We start from the raw sequence: 26,231 nt of genomic DNA on the forward strand, positions 1-26,231 counted from the left end.
TGCTGCACTTAACGAGACCCGACTCTCATAGGAAGGTAAGCTGGAAGAAAAGGGCTCAGGATACACCTTTTTTTTGGAAGGGAAGGGATAAAGATGAAAAAAGAATACACGGAGTTGGCTTTGCTATAAAGTCACATATCATGCATGATCATTAGCTCACACCAACAGTTGTAAATGAGAGACTTATGTGTCTTAGAGTCCCACTGCCTTCTGATAACTTCATTACTGTCATTTCGGTATATGCACCAGCCCTAGACGCAGACAGTGAAGTGAAAGAATTCTACCAGTAGCTTGGCAAGCTTATAACCAGAACCCCACCACGTGACAAATTAATGCTGCTGGGTGACTTTAACACGAGAGTGGGGAAAGACCATAAACTCTGGAACTCTGTCATTGGGAAGCATGGACTTGGTAAATGCAACTCAAACGGCCGCCTGTTGTTAGGACTTTGCTCAGAATTTGAGCTATTCATTATCAACAATCAGTTCCAGCTCCCAAATAGATTTAAGACCATGTGAAAACATCCTCGATCTCAGCATTGGCACCTTCTAGACTATGTCATCATCCACCAGAAAGATAAAAAGGATATTTATATCACTAAATCAGCACTAAGTGTAGATGACTGTTGGACTGACCACCGTTTGGTCATCACACGTGCTAAATATACCACCAGAAAGAAACCCAAATTTGAATTAAAACAGCAATCTCGGAAAAAATATAACCTCTCAAAATTTCACCTAACAGAGGTAAAAACAAAATACCAACACACCATCGAACAACAACTTCATATAAACCCAACCAATTCTTGCAACCTGGAAGAAGAATGGTTGTCAATCAGTAAGATCATTAATGAATCAGCCAAAGTCACAGTCGATTTAAAGAAAAAGAAAAATCAAGACTGGTTTGATGAAAACTGTGCTGAAATTAATCAACTCATTCAAGAAAAGATAAACACTCGCCATGCTCATGAACAAGACCCTCGAAGCCGGCATAAAACCAACATCTACAGAAACCGCAAAAAACAGTGTCAATCAAAATTACGGGAACTAGAAAACAAATGGTGGCAGCTGAACCTTTAGAATTGGAGGGTTTTGCAGAAGCTTGCGACCTTAGAAATTTCCATGGCGGTGTAAAACAAATTTTTGGCTCCATCAGATCCTCCATCGGAACACTCCTTGCAGCAGACAATGCCACCATATTCTCAACGATCCACAATCAATTCTGGATTGTTGGAAGGAGCATTTTGCCACTCTACTCAATAAAGAATCTTCTGCCGATGAGGACTTTCTCAAAATGATCCCACAGTACCCAGCACAATCATGGATGAATACACCACCATCATTTACAGAATTTCTAATTGCGATGGAGCAAATGAAAGTAAATAAAGCCCCAGGGCCTGATAATATCCCCTTCGAACTTATCCACCATGGTGGACAACATCTGAAAACAAGACTATTAACTCTCATTCTTAAGATGTGAGAAGAACATCAAGTACCAAAGGATCTGAAAGACGCAGTAATAGTAACCATCTTCAAAAAGGGTGACCGAAAATCATGTGGCAATTACCATGGGATTGCCCTTTTGTCTATAATGGGAAAAATCTTTGCCCGCATACTATTGAATCACTTGTTGCAAGTCACGGAATCTGTCCTCCCAGAATCTCAGTGCGGCTTCCGTGCCTCTTGGGAACAATAGATATGATTTTCTGTGTGAGACAGCTGTAGGAGAAAAGCAGAGGACAACAGAAAACCCTCTATCTTGTATTTTATGACCAGCAAAAAGCATTCCATAGCATTCCAAGAGATGCAATGTGGAACGTTCTCAAGCAATTTGGTTGCCCAATCCACTTTGTAGAACACATCCGGGCACTGCATGACGGCATGTCAGGATATGTATCGCACCAAGGCAAAGAAACAAAAAAGTTTCCAGTTACCTGTGGACTAAAACAAGGTTGTGTCCTTGCACCTACCCTTTTTTCCTTATATCTTGCTGCAATGTTGCACGAACTTCCCCCAAATAACCCGGGGGTGGACATTAGGTACCGTTATGATGGGCGACTTTTCAAGCTAGACTAAAATCTCAAAGCTTTGTGAAATTTCAACACATCACAGAGCTTCAATATGCAGAGTACAACATGGTCCTTAGCCATTCCAAGGAAGACATCCAGAGATCCATAAACAACTTCATGGCAGCCTACCATCGCTTCGGACTCTCTGTTAATATTGGTAAGACAAAAGTGTTAGTACAATCAGTACCCAATATCATCTTACAGGATGTAAGCATTCACATAAATGACACTCCTCTTGAGCAAGTAGATCACTTTCCATATCTCGGTAGCATAATATCGGAAAAGTGCTTAAATGAGAATGAAATAGAAAGCCGAATTGGCCTCGCCTATGGAGCTTTCGGTTATCTGACGAAGCACGTCTTCAATAATAAACATCTTTCAATAAAAACTAAACTCATGGTATACCACGCGATTGTTATACCTACGCTTCTATATGGGTGTGAGACCTGGACTATATACCAATGTGATCTCATTAAACTCGAAAAATTCCACCAATAAAAACTTCAAGCTATACTGAACATCAAATGGTATGACTATGTAACCAACACAAGCGTTCTTGAGAGAGCAAACATGTGCAGTATTGAGGCCACCACCATGAGGCACAGACTCCGTTGGTTGGGGCATATCCTCAGAATGGATGAAAACAGACTCCCTCGACAAACCCTGTACTCGGAGCTAGCCAGAGGAAAAAGACCTATTGGCCACCCTCTACTGCGATATAAAGACCAACTCAAATCCACCCTAAAAAACACCGGATTTGATCTTCACATCTGGGAAACAACATCTCAGGATCGGTGCCTGTAGCACCAATCCATCATACATGGTACCAAATGATATGAGGCAGAAAGAAGAAAACTGGTGGAGATCAAGAGGCAAGCAAGAAAAAATTGTGCTGAACAACAACGCCCCCTGCCAAGCATTGCTTGCCTTCTCTGCTCATGCAAATTCCACACTAAGATTGGTCTGAGAAGCAATCTGCGATCCAAACACTGAGGGAAGAGGAAACTGAAATTCTCGGATATGAGAAATCGGCCGACGATATATATATATATATATATATATATATATATATATATATATATATATATATATAGACATATATATATATATATATATATAATGTTGACTTTATCTATCTAACTATTAACATTCTAGTTGCTTTTCTATCTTTCTCTCTTTCCTTCTCACTAGCTTTTTCTTCCTCTCACCAACTCCCTTTTTCTCCTCAACCCAATCTATTCCTCTCGTTGCAGAGACAAACACATAAACATAGGCAACTCTCTTTTGTCTAGAGGAATGAGTCCACATAAGGGAATTAATTCCTTGATAAAAAATCGAAGTTATTTCCCTTTAGTAAATAAAATGGCCAAATACAATAACTGAAAAACCAACCCCATCCTCACCTCTATCCCCCAACGAAACCTTGGTCAGTTAACATCCAAAGAAAGAATATTAGTTTTTGTTCAATTTTAAATATTATTCTTTGTGGGCAACGCTTGATGAAGAATTTACTAGGTTTGTTGGCGTTTTTTTTTTTTTTAATTTTTTTAGTTTTCAACTTTTAGTTGGACAAATGCCCACACACACACACACACACACACACACACACAAACTGCCCTTTATATAATAGACTAGTCTGGGTGTCCAAAAAAAAAAAGCTGTAGAAGGACGGCAGGCTCGAACTCATGATGCAAAGGTGCTAAAGAAAGTGGAGGTGTGTGTAAGGGTGTTGGTTGAGGAAAAAAAAAGGAAAATTTCTAGCACAAAAAAAAATGGTTGTAGGCAGGCAGATACGAACCCGTACTGCAAAGGAGGAAAAGAAATGAAAAAAAAAGAATGTGACGCATTAGCTGTTGCACTCATCGCCAAACCGGAAGTGACGTAGGTTTAAATTAAGGCTAGACAATCAAAAAGAGGCAATGACTTTCAAAAATATCGGCGAAAAAAGCGAACCCTCCCTGTAGAAAAATACCTAGTTGAGAGTGAACGAATTAATGTTTTTGGCCAATTTTTTTATATTTGTCGTCTGAATGGAAAATTTGTCGTCCAATGATAAAGCGATGACGCATGTGCTTAACCAATAAAAATTGAAGCAGACGACTTTTAATAAATTGGAAGAAAAAAGAATTAGTTTTTAATCATGCACAAATTTAATCAATCCAACGTTAACCCTAAAACAATGTCAACATTTTTCCTAAAAATTCTGACGACTTTTCTTGAAAAAAGAAATAAACAAAACGAAATTCAAAAATTTGACTAACAATAAACATTAAAAACTTTATAAATATATTAATATTTTCCTTAAAATTCTCTTGAAAAAAAAAATATATCTTTCTATTTATTTAAAACAAAAAAATATTTATTTATGAAACTTACGATAAGTTGTCATATTTTATTAGACTGTTTTTCTATTTTTTTTATTGTAATTATTATCCGATAAATGTTTTTCATTTCCTTTGATCGGTGCGTGGTATATTCCAGCGGTTTACATAAACTGCCGGTTGAACTCAAGCCAACTTCATGGAAATCCGATGCACAAAGAGTAAAAGTATCAAACTGACAAACTAGAAACAAATATTGATTTTGTAGGAAGAAAGCTATCGATGACAAAGAAATGATAAAAAGGCGATTGACTTTACTTTATATATGTGATCTTTTGTTTTTCAGACGTTTGGTTATGATGAAGAAGAAAAAGGTTATTATGTTGGAATTATTGCTTCTGCCGTGTTTGCTGGCCGAGCTCTTGGCAGGTGAGATCCTATTAATCAACTAGCAATTCTTCACAAAGGTTGACCTATGACCTTTTTAACGCATCTTCTCTCTCTTTTCAGCAGTGCAAATGGAATTGTTTAATTAACTTGCTAATCTCAAAACAGTTTATATTTTTCAAGTAATTTCTATTGGAGAATTTTAATATTATTTATTAACACTTTGCAAAAATGCTGACATATACGCAAGTATGTAATCCATCAAAGTGTCACAAGCAAAAAAGTTTAGAAGATGGGATAGTGCAATTATATCATCGTGTCATCAAAACAAGGAACATAATGAAACTGGTAGGCATATGTTTATGTAAACAAACACAAACAGGTATATATGCACACACACATGCAAATACAAATATACACATGTATACATATATATATATATATATATATATATATATATATTGCCAAATATATACTCGCACAGAAACACAAAACTATCTCAAAAGCAATAGAAAAAAAGAGACAGAAAAAAAGAGTACCATATATATATATATACAAGGAAATGTATACATAAAGCAAATAGTGCAATATGAGAATTCAGCAAACTAAAAACAATAAAGAATATATTAACCGTAGATACAAATTAAAGAAAGAGCAAGTGGCATAGAGGAAAACGACGATACATGAAAGAAGAAGGGGAAACATATATAATATTAAGGTGAACGATAAGATGAAAGTGGAGTAATTGCAAGTGCCAGAAAATGGGTGTAATCAAAAATTTTCCGAAACACACAGAAGAAGATAGAAAATTAAAAAATGAAAAAAAGTATATATTATGAAGATAAAGAAGAATATCGCAGTGGAGTATCTGTGGCGGCCAAAAGATTGGGTGTGTTTAAATTTTCTCTTATGCTTGCAATGGAAATAATTTCATTTTTGGAATTTATAATATTAATATTTCTTTTTATTTTTGGAAGAAGATATTATTAAAGATGCCTCTGAAATGCAGAGTCGGCAGAATTTAGAATCGGAGGATATTTTAGAAATCCAAATATAATGTACAAGGGCCAAAACTTTTTACTGGGAGTGGAGGTGTTAACGCCTTTTAACGAACCTCTTTATAAGAAAAATAAATACCCCTCCACTTACAACAATCTACGTATACCAAACTGACATAAGTAAGAACATAATGCAATGTTATAAAAAGTATTATATATCTATACTCCTGTAATTTTTTTTGTGTGTGTGTTTGATATTCATGTTAAAACCTCTTTTTTTATTTATTTAAAACGAAAATACCACTTTGTGATATATGGGTCGTGGAATTGCATTCATCTGCAAAAGATCTAACTAATTTGCATATTCTTTTAAACATTCATTTTAATTAAGTCTCTTAGTTTTTCGGTTTTCTTATGAGATGATCATCTTTAGTTAACTATTACGTGTAATTATATTCATGTAAATATTGTACTTGATTTATACTTGTGTGAAATTTACATAAAAAGGTTATAGTAAACACAAGCCTCTTTATATATATATATTTATGTATATTTGTTTAAAAAATTTTGCCTACCAAACTCCTCTGTCAGTTTTGATCTACAGACATAAAACTTATTATATAGGGTATTCAAATCCATGCGAAACTTTATATTTGTGTTTTAGCTGGAAAAATCGGTGCAAAAGTGTGAAAATTAAAAAAATGAAATTTGCCAGATGAAGGTCGAACGACAGCATCACGAATATGCATGCGTAACATAATAGCTATTGGTTGATGCTTTAATTTTTAACCTTGCAGCAACCATGTCTTCATAGCTCAGGCAATGACGTCAAAGAAAAAAGTAAATCCCAAGCTAAACCTTTTGGTTTCGATTCTCGGTGATGGGAGACAAGTCTTTCTTTTTTTTTTAACGTTTTACATCATTACTATATATTAGTTCAAATATAATATAATAATAAATACGAAATCTGCATTAATCAAAATATATCATATTTAGCATATTATACAACTGGCCAATGCTGGGTAGCCTGCTAGTATATATATATATATATATATATATATATATATATATATATATATATATTTAGTCATCGACATAGAGTCCTGTTTCGTTGTTTCACAATTCATCAGTGCCACTAGACTAGCACCTCTCCCAAGCCGAGGATTGAACCATCACGTTGATAGTCACCAATTCCACCGATCGACCCACGGACGCGGTGTCTGTAAATAACCTTGCCAAATGTCTATTTTAAACAAATATCCGTCCACCACTTTTATAGTGCTCAAACCGCTTATTTATAAATAAACAGCGAGCTTTGCATTTTTCAGCCAATTAAGTAGCGGGTGAGATTATTTACGACAGTGCTCTACCCAAAGAGGGAGGGGGGCTTAAAATATATTTGTAGTCATCGACATACAGTCCTGTTTCGTTGTATCATAACTCATCAGTGCCACTTTATATATATATATTTATTTACTATAAAAATAATTATATATATATATATTTACTATAAAAATAATTATATATATTTACTATAAAAATAATTATATATATATATTTACTATAAAAATAATTATATATATATATATACTTACTATCAAAATAATTATATATATATATAGTAATTTATAAAATATATATGGCGATTAAGCTACATTCAGTGTTGCTTAATCGCCATATATATTTTATAAATTACTAACTAGCTCTACCTACGTATTGAGCACTTTTGAAGTAAATACTTAAATTTTACGCATAAATCTATACTTTCGTATATTAATTTTATGTGAGTAAATTAAGTAGTTATATATATATATAATTATTTACTATAATATTTATTATTAAAAATGTATATATTTATAAATTAATAAAAATGAATCTGTATAGTTCATTGAACCGTTATGTCTTCATTTGTTTTAGTTTCCATCGATCCATTACAACTTCCCATTGCCTTCTATATATATACACGAGACAATAATTTTAACAAACTTCAATTATCTTTTACTAAAATTATTATTATGAAAAAAAATACTGATTGTTCTAATTGATAATGCTAGATACTTTTTATAAAGATTGGAGATAGAGGTTAGTTATCACGATTTAATTTTTTTATTTCATAATCTATTGTAATTATAAAAATATTCATCTCTTGAATATATATACATTTTATTGCGATAGAAATAGTTGGGCTATTTTTTTTTAATGTGTGATTGATTCGTTCAAAAAAAGAAGTGACATTTCTTTGTGTCATTTTTTAAGAGACTGGCTAAACTAGTAGCAGTAATAATTGCCTTTCTTGACGTGAAGAAACTATGCAAGTTGTTAGCAAGTCTGAGCATGAAATGTGTTACTATAAAAATTGTTTGAGGATTCCTGATCTGTAACGTAATTATTCTGAGAAAATTACTTTAGCTTATGGAATAATTGATAGCCTGAAAGAGAGAGAAGCAATATATCTTTAATGTTTACACATGTTTGAAATGTTGCTAAACAACTCATGAATCGGTGGGTTTGTATTTATTAAATCTAATATATAAACGGCTATATGTCTGTCTGTCTGTTTCCATATTTTCAAACTCTATCTCCTCCGAAACTAAAAGTCGCAGAGTCGCGCTAGAGGCCTCAAATGATTGGATTTTTTTATGGGCCGTGATTTTATGGGTCTTTACCCAGTTAAAATTGTTTTTAAGATGTCAAAAATTGGGTCCAAATTGAAAAAAATCATTAAGCACTTTGTACATTCATCTTAGTTTATTTTAAATTTTTAATCACTTTATATACGTGGCATGTTGGTACAGTGGTAACGTCACCAGCTTTGATTGTTACAGTTTCGATTCTAGCTGATATCACCTGAATACATTTTTTTTTTTACTTTTGAAATCACGACTCTATAATATATACGAAATCTGGACAAATTAAAATATCATATTTAAGCGTAGTTTACGCCCGGGCAAAGTCGGGGTCCCATCCCCGCTAGTATATTATTAAATTAAAACATATGATTTTTTTAACTTTGATATTGTTAATAATCACGTTTTCAAAGGATTTCTAAAAAGTGAGAATACATTATGATGTCATAATGAATCTGATCGTTCTCACTTATGATTTTTTTCAAAAAATTTTAGATATTCAGATTTTTAAGAAAGATTTTATCAATTCTGTTGAATAAACTTGTTTTTTTTTTATGAGAAAATTCTCAGATTATTCTCAGAATAATAGATTCCCTGTTTGTCTTAATTTGGCAGCAAAAAGTGAGAAAATAAAGGTCATATTTTAGCCTGACGTGTTTTTGGAAGGTCAAGTTATCTGGGATGATAGTTTTAGCCAAGGAAAGGGTTAATTATTTGTAATGATCCAGATGAACTGTTACTTTATGGGTTGAGGGAAGCATGAGCTAGGATCCCTGTGAGCTAAATGTCGGCCCCCCTCCCCTCCCTTTAGTAGTGATAGTGAGGGGGGAAGTGAAAGGGGGCGGGACTCGTAATTTACTTATCACTCCATCCATCACCAAAATGTTAAATATAGATAAGCATGAGATTTATCAGACTTCAAAAGTTATTTCTCTCCTTCCCACGGTGAGATGATGTGACACAAGGGTCCAGAAAGTGAGATTTGAAGAGCGAGTGCCCTAGAGAAAGAGCACTCTGGCCTGCAAAAATGCAGTTAGCATTCCCTGATAGAAGTGCCTAAGATAATTAGCAATAAAATAACCACTTTTCAAATGATAATGCATAGCCTGAGAAGGTGGACCTCCTAGAACTGCACATGACCAGCAATATACCGCTGTCAATGAGGAAAAGCCATTTTTAATAATAGCCTAGATTCTGTTGGCTTTGGTGCCTCAGGAAAAACTCCCTGGCTGAGTTAAAAATTTAAATTTAGGAAAATCAGATATTTTGTTTTTAGATTCATACGTTTTTCCAGCTCTCCTGAATCCTAGTCCAGTCTAATACTAAACAGCTCCGACAATGGTATATACATATAATCTCAATGTTCTATACTAGTTTTCTTCACTTAGTTCTTTACGTACTGTTTTTTTCATCGTTCCTTCTTCTGCTGGTTTCTCAGCACTCATTGTGTTTTGTTTTGTGTAGTTTTTCTGTCTATTTATGGATATCTGTCTTCGCATCTCCTATTTGAACCTATTTATCAGTCATTTTAATAATAGGCAAATGTGGAGAGCGGGGGGAGAAAAGAGTCTCAAATCAAATAGGTCCCTGCACTCTCGGTCAACCTCCAATCTCTTCTGTTCCATTCTTACAATGTCACATCCCTGTGCTTATTTTACGAGTACTTTGATGGAATGTGCTTTGATGAACTCATTGTACTTGGGCCTTCTTGACGTACATACTCTTGACTAATTTGACAAGCAGTGAAATCCCACCCCTTCTCTATAAAAAGTCACTAGATGCCAGAAAGTGTTCTACTCTAATAGTTTATTCCCTCGGACTGCTAGATTTTGAAATTGCCTCCTTCTATCCGAGTGGCGATATACGAGGTGCTTTCAATAAGTTTCTAGATTATTTTTGTACGGGCATTTAAAATTGTTGAAGACTTTTGAAAATGCAGTATGATATTGCTATACATCTTATGAGATGACTGACCAATTTGTATGATTTCAGGTTCAAATGAACAACTACAGCAGGAATTGGAATACATCCTACTAAAGCCTGATTGTCAGTTCGGGTGAATTTCAAAAATGCAATCTGGACATGAGGACAGTTTAGAAGAACAATATGCAATAAAATTATGATTTAAACTTGGGAAAATATCGCAGAAACGTATAGAATGCTTCAGACTGCTTTTGGGCCATCTTACATGAATCAAGAATCAGTTTTTGAGTGGCATTAGATTTTCAAGAAAGGCAGGGAGTCTGTGAGGTGTGGGAGGAGTAAGGAAGTCAGAACACCAGAGTTGATTGGTCAAATAAAGAATTACATGGATAAAGACCGTCGTGTTTTTATAAAGTCAATAAGGGCACAGTTTGATGTCAGTGTGGGAATTGTACACACAATTATTTGCATGGAACTGAAAATGCAGAAGATTTGCTCCAATGCACCAGTTCACAACTCCATCCTTGTCACAAACTATTTGACCAAGATGCACATCAACACAGTTCCTCAGCCTTCCTATAGTCCAGACCTGGCTCCCTGTGACTTTTGGTTATTCCCTAAGCTCAAGAAAAACCTTAGAGGCTGTCATTGAGACAGTTGAGATGAAAGAGACTGTGAGGAGGAGTCATTAACATGCTCACACAAGAGGATTTCCATGGGCCTTTCAGAAGTTGTTGGAACGGTACAATAACTGCATTGCAGCCGGAGGAGATTACTTAGAAGGGGACTAGAGTTTCATATGTGTACTATCAATATAAGTGCTTATGTAAAAAATGTCTGGAAACTTACTGAAGGCGTGTTGTATATTGTTTGCGGTGATTAAGAGTAAAAAAAAACGTTAAAGCAAATATGATGATCACTAGCATCTGCCCCATCATGTGCTCAACTGGTATCACCAAGGTAACAAAACTTCTAAGTAACTTCACCATCCAAATATAGTTTCCCTACATCTGAGTTTTTTTCATTTTTGCCTATGAGTATTTCATTGGTTGAGATAGGATAACGTGCAAAATTACCATAGCAGTGCGTTCATTTATAATTTTGATTTTCGAGAGCAATAGATTTTCAAGTTTCTGTAAAATCAACACAGGGTTTATTTATTTTAAATTAATTATGGCTGTGGTGCTGAAGTCTGTAAAAATTGTCCAATTCGAACTAAGAATTTAAAATTAAAAAGAAATTTGTTCTGGAATTTTTCAAATGAGCATTGATAATTTGGATTATTTGTTAATTTGAATTATTTCATAGTTTGAATTATTTAATAATTTGGATTATTTAATAATTTGAATTACTTCATAATTTGAATTGTTTTATGATTTGGATAGTTTGATAATTTGGATTATTTGATAATTTGAATTACTTCATAATTTGAATTGTTTTATGATTTGGATAGTTTGATAATTTGGATTATTTGATAATTTGAATTATTTTATAATTTAAATTATTTGACAATTTGAATTATTTGACAATTTGGATTATTTGACAATTATGATTATTTGATAATTTAAATTATTTGATAATTGAATTATTTGATAATTGAATTATTTGATAATTTGGATTATCTAATAATTTGAATTATTTTATAATTTGAATTATTTAATAATTTGAATAATTTGATAATTTGAATTATTTAATAATTTGAATAATTTGATAATTTGAATTATTTAATAATTTGAATTATTTGATAATTTAGATCATTTGATAATTTGGATTATTTGATAATTTGGATTATTTGATAATTTGGATTATTTAATAATTTGAATTTTTAATAATTTGAATTATTTGATAATTTGAATCGTTTGATAATTTGAATCATTTGATCGTTTGATAGTTTCAATTATTTGATAGTTTCAGTTATTTGATAATTTGGATTTTTTGATAATTTGGATTTTTTGATAATTTGGATTTTTTGATAATTTGAATTATTTGATAATTTGAATTGTTCGAATGATTTGGATTATTTGATAATTTGGATTATTTTATCAATTGAATTATTTGATAATTTGGATTATTTTATCAATTGAATTATTTGATAATTTGGATTATTTGATAATTTGGATTATTTGATAATTTGAATTATTTGAATTATCCGTTCTACTGTTCTCATCTTCAATATTCTTTTCACTGTGCCAATGTAACCTCTGGTCCTTATATATATATATATATATATATATATATATATATATATATATATATATATATATATATATATATAACTCTGAATTTGCTTATCACAATATTATCATCTCAAATTTTCAGTTGATGTAACCTCCTAACTTCAGGAATCTGTATAGAATTTTATACAAACCCCTTTAATTAATCTATGGAGGTAACATGGTCTTGTTCCATCAGACATGGCTGAGTAGTTTTAAGTAATTCACAATTGTATTCTTAGTATCACCTGCACTGAGGATTGAAGCTTTAATCTCCAGAAGAGTGTCACTGTAACAACTATAACTAAAGTATACTTAGTACTTTATCCATTACGTGAAGGGTACTTCGGGGCATAACGTTGTGAGAATAACACTTAAGATGATAACAGCAATCCCAAGAATACAAATCACCAATCCCTATCTCAAAAATTCAGAAGCAGAATGATGGCAATTTACTCCGATGGGTTCGGTTCAAAATTCCTTACAAAGATATTTTCAACAGAAAGATTCCTAGTTTGATAAGATGCACTTAAATAAGGTTGGAAGTTACATCAACCAAAACATTGTTATAAAAAACACCCTAAGATGAGGACAGTATGAGGACAAATAAAAACCCTATTTTGGGGTTAGTTCAATATAAATAAATAGCTGATTGGTTGCTTTGAATCATGTGATATAGGATAGATTTGAAGCTAGCATTTTCATTGCTGTGAATATTTTAGAAAGATATGCTTCTTTTATTATCTGTGGAGATAGTCTATCCAGAAAGAACTCCTAGTTAAGGAAATGGAACTCTATTAGTTAATCTATTATACAAACTGAATGACAATCATCTATTCCATGAACAAAGCTTCTTTCTTAGAACTGCACGCCTGTGGAACTCTGTTCCGTCTGCCTGCTTCCCTCCGGACTACAACTTGGTTGTCTTCAAGTCCAATGTTAACAAATTCCTAATGAACCGCCCCCTTAAGTAAACATATCAGCAAATCTCCTCACTAACGTAATATACTTGCAATAACCCTTATCCCTGAGTGGCTTCCGGGCCTTGATAAGTGGTTATCACTATGTAAAAAAAAAAAAAAATGTGTTTGTGTATCCATCTAAAAGACAGAAAAATAAACAAATTTGGTATTGTCTTAACCGGTGTTGCCCTAGATGTATATCTAGAATTTAGAAAAAAAAATATTTATTCTTTGAGAGTCAACTGGACATCTTTTTTGTTATGGGAGCCTGCTTGGTTTTTTTTTTTTTATTATTATTTTGAATGTAATTATGTAGTAATTTGGAAAAAAATGCTGAATCCTTCATCAAAATATTCTGGCAATGACATCATTTCTTATCAAATTATGATGGAGATGGGAGGAAGAGGTCATGAGACCATCATCACAGGAATTACTATCACCTTTTGAGGGGAGGAGGGGGTAGTATCTGTTCTGCTGTTATGAGATTATCCTACCAGGCATTATCTCCTCCTTTTTGAGATACTGAGACATCATCATCACAAGGATTGCCATCACTTTATTTTTTTTTTTTTTTGGTGAGTGGGCTAGTAAAATATATCATTTATCTTCAAAAATAATAAAGAGAATAACTTCACCTCTGGTCAGCGCGAGACGGACAGTTTAACATTGTATTTATATAGAATACATGCAAGATTATCGCATAACCAACAATTTTTACCTTTTGTTTTTCTTTCTTAGTTATTTCTGGGGATGGTTATCCGACAAGAAAGGCCGAAAGTTGGTGCTTTTACTGACTGTAGCTGGCAATGGAATTTTCTCTTTAATCTTTGGATTTACTAGCAACCTTGCGATGGCGGTCATTACACGATTTCTCACAGGCGTCACAAATGGTGAGTTAAATTTTCTTCTTTTTTAAAACAATTTTTTGCTTCTTCCTAAAAGAAGTTTTCTTTGTTTTTATGTTAAATCGATGATCTGTTATTTATGTGTTATACTGCAAGATTCTTCTTGGATTGGTTCTTTTAAAATCTGGATGATTAATTGTTCCTGCATTCACTTTGTCTTTTGTGTTGTCTTGCTGAAACCGCTTGCTTTGAGCCATTCATTGAAACTCCATGGAATAAGGAAAAATCTTAAATTTCATTTGTACTCCTTGTCAAAAAATCAATTGTTGTAAATTTTATTTTACAGAATTTAAATCCAATTGTTTATATATATATATATATATATATATATATATATATATATATATATATATATATATATATATATATATATATATATTCCCAAAACCTCTGGGCTTGTAATTGCCCAGTTTCTGTATGTATTGGGCACTTATAGCCTTCAAAGCTATTTGATAGAATTTCACCAAATTTAGCATGAAGAAGCCTTGACAGAATTTCATATACTCGTATGTCCTAAAAATAGTACGTTTGTCAATCCCTAAAATATAATTTCTTTTACGTTTGACTTTTAATTATTTTCTGTCATTAGAAGAGAGCTTTCGGATTTTACGTCAGGGCCAATATGTTATTTTCACATGTTTTTTTTTTTCAGTGAATCACCTCTTATGACAAAATTTAGAATGCTACTTTCAAATTGGTTTTTACGCTACAGACATTTGGATATCAGTCTTTTTTGGATTATATCATGTGCTTATGTGCATTTGACTAGCAAATGTTTTCACTGGATTATTCCTCGAGCCTGAACCCCTTTTTGAAATATCCTTTGAACCTATCCTTTTGGCATTTTATCAGATTTCATACCGTACTTTGGGGTAATTGCGCCAAGTCCGGGGTAATTGTGCCAGCTAGCTAATTGTGCTCAATTAACCCGAAAGTATGGTATATATGATTTCTCTCAAAATTTTAGTATTCAATTTATGTGCTAACTAACAAAATTTATAGACTACATATGAATATCGTTTTGCTAACTATGTTTCCTTTGAGAATTTGAGTCATTCATTGAAACTCCATGGAATAAGGAAAATTATTTAATTACTTTGTACTCTTTGTCAAAAAATAAATTGTTGTAAACTTTATTTTACATAATTTAAATCCATCTAAAGAGATATAACATATGAGAAATATTTGGAATTAAGTCTCTCCTTTCTGTTATCTCGGATCATTTGAAATCATAGCAGCAAGTTTTTGTTTCTCCCCTCTCAAAGCCAGAGATTTGGGGGAAATGTCAGATATTTTGTAATTCATATGCAAAACTAGGAAAACAAATGACTTTAATTGAAGTATTGGTAACGGTGCAGTATCTTTCCACCAATGAAAAATCCTTTAAAATTACCAGTTATAGGTTTTCGAGGGTGCTGAAAACTAAAATAACAGTAAAAATTCCAGGAAACGTGTAGTTTCCGAGATATGAAGAAATTATAGAGAGGGGGATCACTTTTCTATATTAATTTAACATAAAATGAACATCCACTTTATAGCCAAGGTGGGCATAAAGTGGGTGCTCATTTTACGTTAAATTGATATCGGAAAGTAATCCCCCACTTCTTGAAACAGTAATATGCGACCTTAAAGGCAAATGTCACATAACCCACTACACAATTCAGGTTATTAGCTTTCTAACGGGTCTTCATTTGTTAAATTCTGATCAGTAGTTGCCGAGATTTCGAACTTATAAAATTGCCCCAAAAAGTGGTATATCTATAAATGGATATATTGTGTATTTAGGCAGCATGCTTTCATTCAGGCAAGTATTGTTAAATAGCATGAAGTGTTTTTGCTTAATGAGCTTTTTTTTTGTAAGTACTTTCAACTGAGTTTCATCAGTCATCTTTGGCAGTTTTTGATTACTGTTTCGTTTAAAATATGGATGTTTTTATATGCTTCAGTTAAAATTATATTTAAATTACTTGAATTAGTGAAAGTGTCTCGTGTGTAAAAAAATGTTTTAATATGGTTTAAAGGTGCGATTTACAAAATAGTATAGAATTTACAGGGCTTTTTTTTACATGTGTATATCTATATATATATATATATGTCGTAATGTAAAGTTATAAATTATGAATAAAAAAACCCTGTAAATGATATACTATTTTGTAAATCACACCTTAAACCCATTGTACATTTATTTTTAGCCACATTCTTAACACGTTAAAAACGTATTTTTTTTTACACACACAAGACGCTTCACTAGTTCAAGAAATTTAAATGTAATTTTAACTGAGGCATATGAATATATCTATACTCGTCACCAAATTGAATATTGAAATGCTCATATTTTTGGTTCTATGGGTCGAAACTACATGAAAATTTGCAAGCTTTTAGAAGATTATAATACTATTCTTTGGTTAAAATTTTATGACAATTATTTAAAAAGAACCTATATTTTCAAACCAATAAAATATGCCCAAATAAGCATACATTTATATATATATAGTGTCCTAACAAACTAGCTTTGCGATGAATTTTGCCTCTGATTTTTTTGCTTGGTTGTCTTCCCTGTGGCCTTGTCAGGCCACTAATATATATATATATATATATGTATATGTATATATATATATATATATATATATATATATATATATATATATATATATATATATATATATGAGAGAGAGGTAACATAAGGTTTAAATAGTATTATTCTAGTTATTATTTTTTTTTTTAATATATATACATATTACTAGCATGGAGATCCGACGTTGCCCGGGATTTAATTAAGATACATAAATGTTTCATGTTTCCAATACTTTTAGTGTCATCTAAATCTGTGGAATTGTCCATTTTTCAATTAAATCGAATGATTGCCTCCTCTCGTCCGTGTACGGGAAGGAAACTTCACATGCCTTTCCACAGTGACTTAATCGACAATACGTTGTAGTCTACATTGCAGTGTAGCGAACCTGCAGTTGATTTTATAAAATTATTTTTATATAATGGCTTGCATTAAAATTTTAAATGCAAAAGTCAGTTATCATAGTTCAATTATGCTTTAAACAGAAACATTCATTTTGAACGTACCCTTACTGTTTATTTTATACTCCAGAACCTTCTGCTTGTGCAGTGATAAAACTTTTAAAATGCACTTGTGATGTTAGGCTGTATAAGGGTGTTAGATTTGGTCAGAATCAGACTGTTCCTTTAATTCAATTTTTTCTATTATCAATTTTTGATACTTATTGGGAGACATTCTAATAGTTAAGTATTATCTCAAAATTGGAATCTATCAAGATAATAAAAAGCTCAATAGATTAGATAGAGCAATTAAAGGAACAAAAAAATTGATGATGAAAATAAAAATTGAATAAATTACAGTATTTATTAATTCATCGAATATCCAAACAAGGAATTATGATAAAAATAAACTTTTCAAAGATTGTCTGTTTTCATCAAGGGATAAACATACATCACTGATTAGCATAAATTTGAAAATATATTTTTAAAATACATAAGAACCGTTTTTGTGAAACAAAAGATATTTTTAATAGAATAGCAGATCAATAAATCAATCAATTAACTAATTAGCCAGTCAATTAAAATGATTATTAACTACTGAACTAATTAATTAATAATTGAATCAATTACTGAAAGCAATTAATTGATTGACTTTTCTTTTCTTTTTTTTTTTTTTTTTTACTTGGGAGTCACCACTGATCAAGGCCCGACCAAAGGCCACTCGAGGATAAGGGTTAATGAATGTAAAGTGGTGATGTAATAGTCACTTATGGTGTAAATTGGATAGAGTTTGATTAATTATGAGGACGGCTTAAGAGGAATTTGTTTACATTAGATTTGAAGGCTACTATATTGTATTTAGCCGAGAAGCATGCCAGCAGAACAGTGTTTCAAAAGCGGGCAGTTCTGGGAAAGAAGCTTTGTTCACAGAATCTATGTTTACATTTAGGCACAGATAGAGAGTGGGGAAAATCATATATAGTGGGTGTAGCTATAGTTGAGTGTTTTTTGTGAAAGTTTGGCTAGAGGAGGGGGGCATAGACTGAAGTTCAATCGAGCACTTGCCATGAAAATAATGATAGAGCAGAGATATGCTCGTGATGTCTCTTCTGTGGTAAAGAGGTTGTAATGAAGAGAAAATGGGATCACCTATTAGGTTTCGAAGCTGGTAGTTAGATTTTCTTGTTAGGTTGGTCAGGAATATTTACGTTGAGAGGTACAAGTGCAATTAGTTTATCGGAGCACATTGTATAGAGGTATGAACCCATCCCAATGTCCCTTCCATCCTTCATTTTCAATCCTTTCAGCATCTAAACTGACAATCTCATTAACCTTTTCAGCATCTAGACTGACAATCTCATTAACCCTTATCCTCGAGTGGCTTTTGATCTTAACTAGTTACTCATTATTAAAAGTAATTAATCATCTTTTTTTTTAACACGAGAGTCTCTATTTATCAAGGCCCAAAGGCCAATCAAGGATAAGGGTTAATGAATGTAAGGTGGTAATCGTTAATGGTGTAAGTTGGGTGGAATTTGATTATTTAAAGGGACAGTTCAGCAAGAATTTGTTTTCATTGGACTTGAAGGCTACGATATTGCAGTTGGCCGTGAAGCAGTTGGTTATTGTGTTCCAGCAAAATATGCCATTATTCTGGACAAAACCTAACCAAACATTAACATTAATGTTAGAAACGACTGAATTAGCCTCTCTTGAGTGGAGAACGATTCTTGGAATAGAAAAATGATCCAAAAAAAAGAATGGTAAAGGAATATTATCCAATTGCAAATATTCTAGTTATCCCAAGCAAAAATTAGCAGTATTAATCCAGCCAGAGGAGCTTGAAATTTTTTAAAATGTCAGCTAAAGAATGGTGGTATTGATCCAGTCCGGGTCAACAATGGTCCTTATTTTGTATCAAGATGAAAAGCTATGACTGAAAAAATTCAAAGGGACTCAATATATTTTAATCGCTGCTGGAGTGCTAAATGTTTTGGTTTCGATCCCAGCTTATGGCACCCAAGTCATTTTATTTTAACTGTTGAAATCACTATTATATATTAGGTACAATATAATATTCAATAGAAAATTGACTCTGCAATAATAAATATGAAATCTGCATACATTCAAATATATTTAAGCATATTTTACGACCGAGCAAAGCACGCACGAGAACCCAATAAAATTCTGGGAAAAATATTGCAACAGCCTCCTTGTAAACCTTGTGTCTACGTTGTAAAACTTGTCCAAGTTCAAAATCGATGAATGTAATCCTACAGTTTCTTTTTATTTACAGGCACTGTGGGCACGGCCAAAACAATTTTGTATGAAATTTCTGATGATACTAATCAGGCCCTTGCTATGGCCATTCTCTCTCTTTCCTGGGGTGTCGGTCTTTTTCTTGGACCGGCCATGGGAGGTAAGTGACAAAACATATTCATAAAAAAATCCATTTGATTTGGTTATGAAATTTTTTAGTACTTTATTTTTTTTATGTTTCACAAATTTTTTAGTATTTTATTTTTTTATGTTTCACAAATTTTTTAGTATTTTATTTTTTTATGTTTCACAAATTTTTTAGTATTTTATTTTTTTATGTTTCACAAATTTTTTAGTACTTTATTTTTTTTATGTTTCACAAATTTTTTAGTATTTTATTTTTTTATGTTTCACAAATTTTTTAGTATTTTATTTTTTTATGTTTCACAAATTTTTTAGTATTTTATTTTTTTGTTTCACAAATTTTTTATTTTATTTTTTTATGTTTCACAAATTTTTTAGTATTTTATTTTTTTATGTTTCACAAATTTTTTAGTACTTTATTTTTTTATGCTTCACAAATTTTTTAGTACTTTATTTTTTTATGTTTTACAAATTTTTTAGTACTTTATTTTTTTATGTTTTACAAATTTTTTAGTACTTTATTTTTTATGTTTCACAAATTTTTTAGTACTTTATTTTTTATGTTTTACAAATTTTTTAGTACTTTATTTTTTATGTTTCACAAATTTTTTAGTATTTTATTTTTTATGTTTCACAAATTTTTTAGTATTTTATTTTTTTATGTTTTACAAATTTTTTAGTACTTTATTTTTTTATGTTTCACAAATTTTTTAGTATTGTATTTTTTTATGTTTCACAAATTTTTTAGTATTTTATTTTTTTTTGTTTCACAAATTTTTTAGTATTTTATTTTTTTATGTTTCACAAATTTTTTAGTATTTTATTTTTTTATGTTTCACAAATTTTTTAGTACTTTATTTTTTTATGTTTCACAAATTTTTTAGTACTTTATTTTTTTATGTTTCACAAATTTTTTAGAACTTTATTTTTTTTTGTTTCACAAATTTTTTAGTATTTTATTTTTTTATGTTTCACAAATTTTTTAGTACTTTATTTTTTTTTGTTTCACAAATTTTTTAGTACTTTATTTTTTTATGTTTCACAAATTTTTTAGTACTTTATTTTTTTATGTTTCACAAATTTTTTAGTATTTTATTTTTTTATGTTTCACAAATTTTTTAGAACTTTATTTTTTTTATGTTTCACAAATTTTTTTAGATGAGGATTGATAATTTAGATTATTTAGATAATTCAGACTACTGTTCTCATCTTCAATATTATATATACAAAGTTTAGACACCTGTAACTCTGACCTTCTTTAGGTGTATCATCTTAAACTCTGAAATCTTTCTGTCAATCTCAGGAATCTGAATAGAATTTCACCTGCACGGAAGATTGAACAGTCAACTTCCAGCAGAATGTCACTTACTACTGAATATACCAAGTACTTTATCTGTTATGTCAACGAGTCTTTGTAGTTGAATGTGATATAAGGAATACAATTGTGAATTTCTTACAACTTCCACCTGGTCATGCGTGAAGGAACAAGAGCATGCTACACTTGTGATTATAATAAGGGTTCCATTCGAAACTTTGTTGGTTGGTTGTTTTTGTTTTATGGCATATCAACCCTTTTCAGGTTATTTAATGCCGAATCTAAAGATTTTGAAGAAAGATTTTTTAATAGAATATATTTGTTTTTTCCAAGTCGGTTTCTATTCAACCCATAGTTAGGACCCTAACAGGTACTACCACTTCAGGTCAGAGTGAACCTGGGCCCCACCATCGGATATAGTTTAAGGTCATATCTAAGAATCCAGGACCCACGAAATTTTGTGCAGATTCCAGTGTTCAATAGAAAGATTTCAGAAGTCAACAAGATAAATCTGAAGAAGGTTGGATGTTACATCGGCCGAAACATTGTGAGAATAAAACTCCAGATAAGGACAATAGTCTGAATAATCCAAAGAAACAAACTTTTCAGTATTCAGTATCATTCTTTCTACATTTATCATTATCCAACAAAATATTTTTTTCCATAGATGTTTTTAAACTCTTATATTAGCCTAATGGATACTATTGCAGACTATGGAATTGGATAATCAAATTAAATTTAGTTGAAATTATCATAGTCTATTACGTAACTAATACTGTTGGGAAAGCTATTCACGTTTCAAATTTCTATTACATACACACACACGTGCACACACACAGACACGCATAACATATATATATATATATATATATATATATATATAGAGAGAGAGAGAGAGAGAGAGAGAGAGAAAGAGATCAATAAAGGAAGAAAATGAAAATATAAGACAATATATTTATATATAGAGATTTATTCATTTATTCAAAAAAGGTATATATCAATTAGGGACGTTAGGTAAGTGAGAACTATTTATACCATGGTATTTCAAAGCCCAATGCTTCTCGTCAAAAGAGTAGAGAAAATGCTAGGTAACATAATAGGGATGACAGATATGCTATACACCTACCTGCATTATATAATAAAAACTATACTCCTCCTATACCACAGAGATCAATATAACTCCCCTATTCAACCTCAATATGTTATTGTGCTCCTAATGTAACTATCGCTAGTCATCGCATCCTTATTATGTTACCTAGCATCTTCTCTATTCTTCTGACGAGAAGCATTGGGCTTCAAAATACCATGTTCTCATTTACCTAACACCCCTAATTGATGAATATCCTTTTTGAATAAATGAATAAATCTATATATATTAGTATATAGTTTTATATTTTCATTTTCTTCCTTTATTGACTCTTATATAAGCTCCAAAACAATTTGTTGAGTTTTTATTATCCTGGTAAGTCTCTTTTTTTTTCTTTTTTTTTTAAAGTCTCCTCATAAAGAATTGATCATATTCTATTCCTTTAACTCCCCATATATATATATATATATATATATATATATATATATATAGCATAATCATGTTGACACACCGGTTCTCATCAGATCATCAAAGTTAAGCAATGTTGTGCCTGGTTAGTGCCAGATGGGTGACCATTTGGTAGTTCTAGGCACTGTATGTGCTCTCTGCTTATCTTGGCATTTGTTTCCAGTCGTCATCAACATACACTCCACTTGCCACTGGTATTTAACAATGTTGACTCAGGAGAGGTGTGGTTGAAAATTGCGCACTTCCTGCCACAAAAATTTCACGCGCAGGTACCCCTACGTGGGTATCCATAGTCTGTCAAAGACTAAAGGAGCTTAATATATGTATATATAGTAGTTTCACTAAGGTAATGAAATTCAATACAAAAAAAAATTTTCAAAGCAGTAAAAAAAAGAAAGAAGACAAAAATCTTCTATTCGCAATATCGAGTATCATTTTATTATGATATCATTGAAATTATATTTATTAACAATTACCCAATGCAACATCAAAATGTTCAAACAGTGACTTCTTTAGAGTGATATTTTCATGTGTATCTGAAAAACAAAAACAGTTTTTGGGGTTAGGTGATGCAGAACAGTTGAGGCAGCAAGATCAGTTGGCAGGAGAAGGCCAAGGAAAATATAGGAGGAAGTGATAAGGATGGATTTGAGTGAAAAAGGAATAAATAAAGACCTGGTCAGAGAAAGAATAGTTTAGAACCGATTTCTAAAAGCCGCCCAACACATTTTAGCATTTAAAACAGATGTTAAACTGATAATGATGATGATGATGATGATGATGACGACGACGGCGATGATGATGATGATGATGATGATGATGATGATGATGATGATGATGATGACGTATTTGCATTTATTTTCAGATTAACATTTTCTTTAATCCATGTGTCTCGATTTGTCTTGTCATACAAGTCAAAATATGTCAATGCCTAATTACCTAATGAACAAATATGGCGGTTACAAAAATAAAACATTTGAAATCTGAATCAATAAACTGTTTCTATAATCTTTGCCATCAAACTTCTAAACTATTAAATTCTGTCACAGTTGCTATTCTATGTCAGTAGGTTATGGTGTCAATAGGTCGTTATGTAATTGCATCATAGGCAAACTGGGTTGTGACCCGAAAAAATCTAAAGAAACTGTTTTTTGATTCGTCAAAGAAAATACATGACAACGTCTGCTTATTTTGTTAACTAATAAACCTGCAAGGGTTGTAGTGAAACAAAGTCAAATATAAACTAAAAGCTGATCGACTACAGTCGTGGGCAACCCGAAGTCTCTTTTTTGCATTAGCTGCTATACTAAGGTGAAGAGAAGAATACTATTCTTTTCTTAGGATTACTCCACTTGCTCTTGATTCTCTCCTTATAATACTAAGTGCTTAGCAAAAAGGCCTCAGGTATCATTTTTTTTTTAGTCTATTGGTATGATTTAACCAAGGATTGAACAACAGTCTCCCAGACCATTAGCAAACAATCTTACTATTATGCTAAATGAGACAAATATAATAATAAAAAAGGTGTTTTTAGTTGTCTGTATAGTGTTTTCAGATTCATCTTATTATAATGGAACTATGGTGTCTGTTGGGTTTGAGCTCTGTTGGATCTACTGCATCACTTTCACTAATAACTTGGTAAAGGAATGAACCCATTTTCCTTCAACTGTTAATTAGATAGTAGAGCAGATTAGTTATGCACATAGTCTAGAAGGAGCAAATTTCCAGTCTTTTTAATCATTTTTGGAATCTCCTTACCAATGGACTCCAGCAATACCGGGTCAAAAGAGGTGCCGTTAAAAATTGTGTAACTCTTGCTTCACAATAAACACCCTTACTGGGAGTATCCATTGTCTCTCAAAACTGAAAAAGTGTTTGCCTGCAACCAAAATTATATCCCATTTCTTAAAGATATCCAGTCATATTTTTTAATCATATTTACCCAGGAACATTGTCATTGAGACATAAGGGGTGATTGTGAATTATAGACCAACAGGGACACTCTAAGTAAAGAGTTGGATAGTGAGATGTTTGTTCACATTATATTTAAATTTCTGCATGCTAGTACAGTTGGGAAAGTAGGAAACAAGGAGGGAATTCCAAAGTCTAGCAGTTTGAGGGAAAACGATATCAGAGTAGAAGACTCTTCAGTATTGGATGAACTCTACTGTGAAGGGGAGGGATTTTGTTGCTTGTCAAGTTAGTTGTGGATATTTATGTTAAGGAACATATTCCATTAAAGTACTTGTTAAATAAGCAGAGGGATGCAGCATTGCAGTGATAGGACAGGGATTGGAGCTTGGTTTACAGTTCAGGAATTATTAGATTAGAGACTCTTTTTTAAACCCTGTCCAATAGAGACACACTCTTGGTCGATGCACCAGTCCAGACGTGGCAACAATATTCTATGCATGGCCAAATGGTGGCTTCATGGAAACATAGGATACTGTCATATATGAGTATTTTTCTAGCACGGTAGAGGTAACCCACCTTCTTTGCAACAGCCTTGGCAATGTCTTCTCTATATATTTGTTCCAGTTCATGTTATCAGCTGGTGCTACCAGATCAGGCTGTCTGAAGATATCGGCTTCCTGACCTAAAATGCACCAAACATTGATGTTATTTTTTTTGTTTTCCTTTCCCTTTGCAAAACTCAATCATGTTCTGCAAAGTCAAAAACAAAAATAACAATTTATTTAAAAACGGGCCAAAGTATGTTAACTTTCTAACAAAGTCCGTTAAGAATGATTGCTTTATGCCAAATTGATGGTCGAATTTCTGCTCATTTTTGTATTAAATACTAATCATCATTAATCTCTTTTAATCCCTTTTAATCCCTTTTAATCTTTAACTTTGCATCAAACGGATACAATAATAGTTAGTTCACTGCAGCTTATCATAACAAAGCTCCATACAAAATTTAACTAGATCAGTCCAGTAGTTTCCAAGAAAAAGTGGAATAGACAGAATAAGAGAAATATATATGTATATAGATCTAAATAGCATTTCATCTGAAAAATCAGTATTTGATTCTGCCTAGCCAGTGAGATATGAAATTTTACTTTCCAAATTATTCACATAATGAAACAATCTATCAATATCCCACACGGGTCTCGGTTTCGTTATTGACTGCTTGTAACTGTAATCTTTCTATGTCTACCTTCCCCTTTTTCCCATATTTGACTCCTTTCTGCAAATTAAGATGTAAGGTTAGTCTTTTTCATCTTTTTTTATAGTTTTTATTCTATTTATTTCTTTCTCCAAATTTCTCAACAGTGTTGCTTATTTAAAGCCATAGTTTATATTCTTTTTTTTTTTAATCGCTCAAGACAAGGTAAGGCATGAAGTCACTTAATGAAGGAGCTAATAAGAACAAAAAATGATTATTGCAAAGACAGGCGATGCATATTGGCCTTAGTCTTGAAAAGCTAAAGGTTAAAAGTAGGGGGGGAAACAGTCAGCAGGAAGAGAGTTCCACAACCTTACAGTTCTTAGAAAAAAGCTACTGGAATAAGAAGCTGTATTACAATGAGGTATCGAAA

The 26,231-nt window shown here is 32.0% G+C and overlaps 1 protein-coding gene across 3 annotated transcripts in view; it reads left to right on the forward strand.

The window, feature by feature from the left end:
* Positions 1 to 26,231, forward strand: part of LOC145289724 (uncharacterized) — a 126,281-nt gene that overhangs the window by 80,458 nt on the left and 19,592 nt on the right. For all 3 annotated transcript variants that reach the window (XM_080136434.1, XM_080136436.1, XM_080136435.1), the window contains exons 4-6: positions 4,736 to 4,818; positions 14,238 to 14,389; positions 19,713 to 19,835. In XM_080136434.1, coding sequence (XP_079992560.1) covers positions 4,736 to 4,818; positions 14,238 to 14,389; positions 19,713 to 19,835 — 358 coding nt within the window. The remainder of the gene's footprint in view (positions 1 to 4,735; positions 4,819 to 14,237; positions 14,390 to 19,712; positions 19,836 to 26,231) is intronic.

The sequence above is a fragment of the Euprymna scolopes genome, chromosome 2 (assembly GCF_053919585.1).
Source record: "Euprymna scolopes isolate OS-2025 chromosome 2, ASM5391958v1, whole genome shotgun sequence".
Lineage (NCBI taxonomy): Eukaryota > Metazoa > Mollusca > Cephalopoda > Sepiida > Sepiolidae > Euprymna > Euprymna scolopes.